This window comes from Bubalus bubalis, chromosome 23 (genome assembly GCF_019923935.1).
Source record: "Bubalus bubalis isolate 160015118507 breed Murrah chromosome 23, NDDB_SH_1, whole genome shotgun sequence".
NCBI classification, from domain to species: domain Eukaryota; kingdom Metazoa; phylum Chordata; class Mammalia; order Artiodactyla; family Bovidae; genus Bubalus; species Bubalus bubalis.
Genome location: NC_059179.1, coordinates 23590469 through 23599329, shown reverse-complemented (window position 1 = coordinate 23599329; position 8861 = coordinate 23590469). Strand labels below are relative to the sequence as shown.

General features: G+C 48.7%; 1 protein-coding gene across 4 annotated transcripts in view; it reads right to left on the bottom strand.

Annotated features, from left to right (window-relative positions):
* Positions 1 to 1045: 1045 nt before the first annotated feature.
* Positions 1046 to 8861, bottom strand: part of WBP1L (WW domain binding protein 1 like) — a 61108-nt gene continuing 53292 nt past the window's right edge. For all 4 annotated transcript variants that reach the window (XM_025274156.3, XM_006064897.4, XM_006064899.4 and 1 more), the window contains 2 exons: positions 5734 to 5895; positions 1046 to 4727 (listed from right to left, as the gene is read on the bottom strand). In XM_025274156.3, the coding sequence (XP_025129941.2) occupies positions 3979 to 4727; positions 5734 to 5895 (911 nt within the window). In that variant the 3' untranslated portion in view covers positions 1046 to 3978. The remainder of the gene's footprint in view (positions 4728 to 5733; positions 5896 to 8861) is intronic.

Here is an 8861-nt window from a genome sequence, read left to right as displayed (position 1 = left end):
GCAACCTCTGGTCCAGGGTCAGATGGGGCCGGGAGCATGCCTGGCTTTACTGGACTCTCAGAAACCACAGGGCTGACTGCTGGGCAAACCCAGGGGCTAAAGAGGACAACGCTCTCTGCCAGCATACCCTACTGGCCCATTACTCCTCCTGGGGAGGCAAGGCCTCACAGGAGGGTTCTGTGGGTACTCATCATCCTGCTTTGCCCACCTGCATGTGGCCCAGAGAAGTCTCGCTGGGTCGGGGTGTTCCGCCCATCTGGGTAGAGGCAGATGCTGTTCCTTCCCAGTCTGGGAGAAGGGACTTTAATACTATTGACTCAAAGTGCTAAGAGGACAGTCTTAAGCAGAAGGTAAAGTGACAATAAGTCTATTGGCCCATGATGGCAGATGTTGGCACACCAGTGGCTCCAAGCCGCCTGAAAATCAGTTCTGTGGTCCCTGCCTGGAATGCAAGCCCTACACTACCCCTCACGCTCCTCAAGTTTCTCTGAATCTGTAGTGCCCACTTCCTCTCAACCGCCCTCACATTGTTGGTTAGCTATTTCACGTGAGTTTGCTTCGTCCTCTCCGCTGTAACTGAACTTCCAGAAGGAGGGGCCTTGTCTTACACATTTGTTTCACATTCTCCTCAGGACCCAGCACAGCGCTGAGCACAAAATAGGGGCTCCATGCTGCAGTTTGTGTATTAAATTCCAAGGCCAAGCACCCACCCACAACTCTACCGTACCAATACAAGAGTTCCCCAGAACGGCTCGCTTCCTTTAAATGTCTTAGCTACGGAGTCTCTAACAAAATGTGTTTCTGCTTTTGGTGGGGGGATCTGCTTTTAACCTGTTTGTGGGACTTTATGAAGAACTCAGAAATATCCCATTGGCAGAGCAAGGGGTTTGGGGGGAAGTCCTCAGGACAGAAAGTGCCCTCAGCTTGCCCTCAGCCCAAGTGCCTGTCCTGACGGCTGTGATGTCTCTTGGCCTCTATGTGGAGAAGATGAGGAATCTCAAGGGAAGGAGGAAAAAGGAACAAGCATTGCAAGGAAAAACCGTAATCAGGTTTTGGGGATGGATTTTTTATTTGGGCTTCTCACAGTGGTTAGAGCCACTCTGTCTTCAGAACAATCACAGCACAGGAAATGCGTCACCAAGACTGCCCAGAAAAGTCTGACCAGCTGAATCTTATTGCTTAAAATACACATATTCACAATAACTGACAAAGGGTGATGTGCCTCACACAGGAATGTGTTAGCAATTGCAAATCTTCCGACTGTAGCACCAAACCCTTGACCCATCCCTTTCTTCTCATTTGCCTGGAACACCAGGCTCCCTCAAATCTCCCCGGCCCCTCAAGCGTCCTTCAGCTCCCTACTTCTGTGCCTCCATGTGCAGGGCAGCCTCATGTAGCAGGGGCCAGGCGGTGACACTGGACTCGAGTCCAGCTCCACCCACCGCATTTTCATTTTCTTCTCGTGCCTTTAGGGTCAGACACTGCAGTGAACCCAGCAGTAAACCTGCAGACCAGTTCCCCACTCTGACTGGAAAAGGAATCTTCAGAGGGCCAGAATCCACCCCTTTAACCAGTTAACTCAAACAGGGTTCATTTTGGTAAAACTGAATAGTCTTTGAGACACTTTAGTGAGTTGTTTGAGATTAAAAAAAAAAGGCATCAGGAAAGGCGTCTGAGGGGGGCTGCAGGCACACTCCTGCCTGCTCTGGCCACACGTCGGCCACGTGCTGGACCTCAGCAGAGGGAGGTAAGCCCTATGGCACTGTGGTGGCCATCAAAGCCTCCTGGCAATTCTGGGTAGGGCCAATGCCTGGGCCAAAGCCAGTCTGAGCTTGACTCGGAAGATCCAGTCAAGCTTCTGTCTGAGGTTCCACCTTGGCCCTCTGTCCTGAGGGGGTTTGGACCCTCCTGGGGGCTGATGCCAAGGGCTGGGAGCAGCTGGGGAAAGCGGACAGGTTCAGAGCACTTTCCACTTACAGGGAATAGGACACAGGCCTCCGCGTGTCCATGGAGCAATGTGCAAATTGCAGTGAGGGGTAGAGTAAAACCTCTACTTGGAGCACAGTATCTCTGGCAAACGTGGGGACTGCCGTCAACAGCACTGCTGAGTACACCCAAGTGCACAGTCAGACATTTGCTCAGTAAACAGTAAATGCGTAAAATAAATTACCTTGAGAGGGCTGCGCCTGCTCCGAACGCATGGGTAATGTGAACAGAGTGGCTGCCGTTCAAAGTATATTCACAGGAAAACAGGGCTGGGGGCTCACACACAATGGACAGACACACACAGGTTACTGGAAAAGTCATCGTGTACAGACTGCACTTGTTCAACATGGATTTTGGTTTTGTGGACTCCAAATGCAGACACTTGTTCACCTCACAGCCTCAGATTTGTCTATTTTGTGTGTATGTGTTTATATACATATATATATATACACATACACATAGATACGTGTGTATTCATATATATACAGATATATACCTTCCTTTCTTAACCAAAACGTCAACGCCTACTCTGAATATCATCATTCAAGAGTGGGGGAAGAACCAAGCTCTTCATGTGAACAGGGCTGGGCAGGGAATGTTAGTTTCGGCAGTTTGCTTTCTCCATTCAGATTATTCCTATCAAAGCTCACCTGGTTTCTGAAGCAAAACTACAGGAATTAAGGATCCTGTGGTCCTTCAGGAGAGCTGCCTACACCCTCCTATCTGGGCCACTGAGACTCTTTACATAGGCTACAAAAATCAGATACCCCACTCAGGGTGGTGCGGAGCAGGCAAAGGGCATGAAAACCACAGATAACCAAGGCATTCTTTTTCCAAGTGGTCAGTTTGAAAAAATAAACAAATAAACAAAACAACTTATTCAGAATCAAGAGAAAATACTGTGTGAGAGCCAGACTGTGGGCCTGCCCTTCCGCAGGACCCACAGCCTCATTTGTTCGTAGAGAACAGTGAGACGTGAAGGCCGGCAGACGTGTGTCTGGGACGGGGGGAGGGCACTGGTCACCCATGGGTGCAGATCAAAGGGCAGAGACAACGGGAAGTTGCACCTCCATCCGCTGCCACACTGCTGGGCCTCCTGCTCATCCACAGGAGTTCCAGAGACAGCCCCCACCCAAGCCTGCACATTATGTATCTCCTGGCTCAACTATAGCCAGGCTCTTTGAAGGCCAAGTTGAGAAAAAGACACCAACTTCCCTTTTCCAAAACAGAATTCTTGCCTGCCCACTGGTCAAGTTCTTGTTTTCAGCTTGCTTTTGTTGTTGTTTTTTTCTTTAAAAAACAAAACAAAACAAAGGGCAGGTATATAATCTTCCAGCCTGGAACCAGCCTGCAGCCAGCCAGATCCTGCTGAGAAGGGAGGGGCCCCTCCAGGACACCCTGGCACCACGAGCTCGTCAGCTGGAATTTGAGAGCACAAGTCCCTTACCAATCCACCACACAACTGCTAGTCAACTCTCCTCCCCACCATAGCAGAACACAATTCTGGCTCCACAGATGCTGGTAGCAAGGGGAGACAATCCCTGGGCCTCTGTGAGCTTCCTTCTTCATCCAGAGCTGAGACCAGCCACCTCCTCTGGACAGAGATGCAGCGAGGTTCTCATAAACTAACACCGGAAAGCACATCCATTCCATCACCAAGAGTCACCTCAGGGCACGGTCTCATTCCCTCCTTGGGGGCTTTTGAACACACCTCTCTCTGACCCAAGCAGGTAGTGAGATGTGACTTTAAAAGAGGTAAAGGGGAATGGGGTGGGGTATGAGGAATGAGTCACAGGATAACTTCTCAGCCCTCCATGGCACTGTGTTTCTGTGGGGGGGCAAGCCACCCACACCCCAAACTGTACCTGGAGATGCAGGAAAATGCAGGAGCAGGGGGTGCGGGGGAAGGAACACAGTTACTTAATGCTTCTCGCATGGTTTTCCCCTACCCTGGTTGCATCGCCAAGATCTCAGGTATAGCCAGGACCTGCTCTAGCTGGGGGAGCTGCTGCTCTGGGAGTTTGGGGAGTCCTGCTCGTTGATGGTGTTCAGCAGCAGGCAGGCAGGCGGCCTTGGCAGGTGTGGATGCCCGGACTCCCGGGCCTGCTCCTCGGAGGGCTGGCAGAGACCTTCCTCCTCGTCGCCAGGTGGCTGAACACTGCAGCTGTCGCAGAAGTCCAAGGGCCCATCCAGAGCATCGTCGATGAGCGCATTGAACTCTTTGAGGTCATCGTCATGGTGGCCCCGGTTGCACACACACACCTCGATGCCTGAGTCACCCGTGAAGCGGCGATGTCTGCCAGGTGTCTTGTCTTTGTTGTCAGGGAGGGCGCTGCCCTGCTCAGAGCTGTACTCTTTCAGAAGCTCCTCCTTACATTCGGAATCCTTGTCCAGGAAGGCCGTGGGGTCCACCTCCCCCAGGCCAGCCACAGAGCCGCCGGGCTCCATGCCAGAGGTTTTGGTGGCTGCTGGGTCTGCTGGCACGTCGGAGGGCTCAGGGTCAGTGACACTTGGGGGTCGCGTGCTACTTCTGCTGGGCCCGGACAAGGGGCTGCTCTGAGCCCCCTGGGAGCCCCTGGTGGGGTCGGTGCCTGGGGGGCTGCTGCCTGCAGAGCCACACTGTGCAGGTAGCTGCTGCTGCTGCTGCTGCTGGAGCTGGAAGGCACTGTATGGTGGGGGAGGAGTTGGAGGTCGGTTCACCACTTCCTCATAAGGAGGTAGTAAATAGTTTGGCAAAAACCCTAAAACGGGGAGGTAGGAAGGAGAAATTACTGCACTGGCAATTGTTACAGGACAGACTGCAGGCTCACAGGTATCTCATCCCACCCCCAGCATACCCATCAAGTGACAACTCTCAGGTGCAGGCAGGACAAAGGGCTGTGAGCGACTTTCCAGATGTATATCGTGAAGACAGCCTTTCTCTGGGAGGCTGGAAAGCTGTGTTGCCTCTCACCCTAGTATGGCTGGAAAGACATACTAAACCTCATCCTGCTTCAGACCAAGAGCAGGTGGCTTACCAATGCAGGATGAGGGACCTGTCATCAAGGCTTATTAGGAACATGGCAGGTGAGTCATCCTCTGCTTTGAGACACAGATGATCTAATTATAACAGTGATTACAAGCATTTATTGAGCACTTACTATACACTGGCCACTGTGCAAAGCACTTAACTCTTCTAGATGAGGAATTCCAAATTTACGACTATTTTATTCTGTAGAACACACTGCAGAATGCCTTTGGACAGGCTGCACCACTGGGCCTCCACCAATCCTTTGAGAGATCAGTGGAAGGAACTCCAGGGAAGTCAGGTGAGTGTGCCCTTCAGTGAATCATTGAGTTTCTTGGTTCTCAGGAAATCCCACTATCACCTCCCACTCCTGCCCTTTTTATGGCAGCCTCTGCTTAGGCATATCACATGGCAGGAAGCAAAATGGAGAGATTTCAAGGCCACTGACCTCAAAATCTCAATTCATTCATATCATACACCATTCAACAACACGTCTAACAAAAATCTAAAGGAGCAGAGATGCAGTGAGAACCCAGCCAGTGTGGAATGGAACGGCCCAGGGGCTACATCCACAGCCCTGGCCTCTCGGTGCTCAAGGTGCACAGCCTCTTGTTCCCACTTCTGAGACCCTGCTCTAGGCATAAAGAGGCCAAGCCCTGAGGCCCACAGTCTGTGTGTCACGCCCGCCCCCACCCCCCACTCCCTCTGAGAGCGGGTTTGGTGGCTTCTGGAGTACGTACTGAAATAAAATGGCAGCGCTGAGTAATTGTGGGCTTCCCGGTAGGCGATCAGGTTGATCTCATGCTGCCGCTGCTGGGCCTGAAGGCGATGCTTGGCTCGGCGGTGGTGGCAGACGCAGCAGCAGCTCAGGATGATGATGATGGTCCACACGAGCCAGAACCCTGGGAGGGAAGGAGAGACAGAGAGGGGCAGGCACACCATGAATGCCAGTGGGACACCAGCTGAAGGGGCCCCTCGCAGCACAAGGAGACTGGGACGGTGTGCACCTAGCCGAAGCTAGCACTGTTGAGCCTTGCCTGGCAGTTACATTCAGAACCGATATTCAATTTTCATAAATCGAGAGTGAAAGATATGTGGGACGGAAGAGGGCAGGAATGTTAAGAAAAGTGACCCTAAAAGAGGTTACTCACTCCGGGGTGCCTCCAGGCTCTTGGGAGAGGGGAGGAGTGCTGAGATGCTGGTCTAGCACCCCAGGTTCTCCTATATTTTAGGTCTGGTGGGCATTAAGTATGCTTACCTTTCAGGACAATGTGCCCTTCCTCTCTTAAGAGATCTGAGAAAATGCTTCAGCCCCTCTTGGTGCCCATCTCCCCTCACCAGCCCTGGCCCACAAGGATGGCTCCCAGGCTCCCCACCAAGAATGAAGAGCCCCTCAGAATCTCCACAAGTCAGCAGACAAGCAGTTGCAGAGGACCCCAGAGGGACTGCCTGATAAAAGTTTTTTCCTCTACCACTTTGCCTCCATCATACAGGAGTCACGGAAGTTAGAGGTGGAAAAATTCTAATTGCCTCAGCCCATTACTTCCCTGGAGAGTATAAACAACTTCCTCTGCTCTTGATATGAGCTGGTACAATTCCATCTCACATCATCACAAATAATCAACTCCCCCACCTCGCTCTGCCTGCAGCTGGCTTAGACTGGGAAGCATCAGTGGTCTCCCTTTCTTCCACCTGGCTCCAGAGAGGAGCAAAGGAGCAGGGGAGAAGCCCACAGCTCTCTTTTCCCCAGGTGGACTGTTTCTTCTCATTTCCCACTGATGTCCTCTTTGATCATATTTAGAGAATCCCTGCAAACCCTAATATAAGAACCCCTCTCCAATCTTCACATGTATACAGAAAAGGCTTCTAATTTGTTTAATAAATGAGCAATTTTGCTTTAAAAAATAAATAAAGATTAGAGGGGAAAAAAAGATTGCAAAGAAAAACACAAAAATAGTGACATCTTTAAGTTGTGGGATTATGAGAAGAAATTTTAATTGCTTACCCTAATTTTTATTTTCTTCTTTCAAATTATAAAACTAGAAACAAAGTAAGTTAAAACTTAAAAATATCTGTGACTAAATTTTATTTTTTCTGGCTTAAAAAATAATTAATACATTTCTGAATAGGCTTAAAAATTCCTCTGGGAATGTCTTCATAAAATGAAATGATATGAATCATTAAAAAAATTATCCACAGAATACTATTTTTGACATAATAATATGTTTCAAATACTAAATGAAAAAAAAAAGCAATTACAAAACAGCATAAAATATGACCCCGACTTTTGCTTTAAAAAAAGTATAAATATCCACAGGGATGATCAGGAAGTTAATCATGAGATTATTCCTGGACAACAGGATTTTCTGTTACCAGTTCTTATGTTTTGTTTATCTGCAATTCCTGCATTTTCTAAGATGAACATTTACTTCTTTGGGAAAAAAATACTTTTTCTCAATTAAAATAAATCTGAGGAATAATTTTAAGGTGAGTTTTTATTAAATGAGACTATATTACATTATTTTTCATTTGCTCCCTATTTCTGAGGAACTTCAATTTTTTCCATTACAAATGTTATATATTATTTTTAATCATCTGCTCTGCAACTATAAGTTTGTGTTTAGAATATGTTAAGTATTTCTATAACTCTTATCAGAATGAATATTAAAAAAAAAAAAGCTTCTTTTTCCTGGTAAACAATTACAAATGAATAAATCCCTGATTTTTTCTGTTTGTACCAGACACAATATTTTGAAAGAGCCCACTGAAATTTAGGGTGTGGCCTCTGGCAACAGCCAGGGTGTTTCTTTCTGTCCCCCAGGGGTGTCCTCTCTGAATCTACCCACAGAACCACCCCTATGGGGTAAGACAGGACAGCAGTAGTGCCTTCCAGCCCTGGCAGGCTGGCAACACCACTTGCTGCACCTTGCTGCTTTTAGCACATGTCACAGTTCCACAGAAACTTCTGCCGAGGTCTGGTGACAGAACAGGCGGAGGACAATGAGGAGAGGATCTTTTCCCCTTTTCCCATCAGCAGACAGAAAAACCCCATTCCTAACCAGAGAACACAGACGTAAGTTTAAGTCCGAAGTCTCCCTTGTGGTCCTTCCCAGAGTCACAGCGGACATTTGCTTAAATAATTTAACTTACACTTCTCTCCTTTCAATACTGGCTGACCGGACTGTTAGTGGAGCCCTCAGGGAGGGGTTTTGAGGCCGGAAAGGAGCTCTGGGAGTGAACTGGCTTCCCACTGCTGCCCTGTAACATCTCCTGCCTCTACGGTCTGGTCAGCTCCCAGCCTTGCAGGGTTAGGTCACACCCAAGGGAGGCGGCATAAGCAAGCAAAATGCACTCTGCTGAAGAGCCTGTCTCTGAGAACATTTTAGAAAAAGAAAGAAAGAAAGTGAAGTTGCTCAGTCGTGTCTGACTCTTTGCGACCCCGTGGACTGTAGCTTACCAGGTTCCTCCGTCCGTGGGATTCTCCAGGGAAGAATATTAGAGTGAGTTGCCATTTCCTTCTTCAGGGGATCTTCCCAATCCAGGGATTGAACCCGGGTCTCCCACATTGCAGGCAGACGCTTTACCCTCTGAGCCACCAGGGAATATTTTAGAGTCAAGCCTAAAAGATTCTGGGCTAACCACTTTTTTATATTACCTACATTAACTTGCCCAGCATCATATCACAATCCTTTATGCTTCTGTGTTACCTCATAATTTTAAAAGTACATTCTCCCATGGCATAATCAGCACCTAACTCTACTTTTTGCCTCCTGTCACTTTTCTAATTGTTTCTTACCTAAAGGTAAATTAACTTGAAACCTTCATGCTGCACTATATATGATCTAAAGCAAAACTTCTTAGCTCTTAC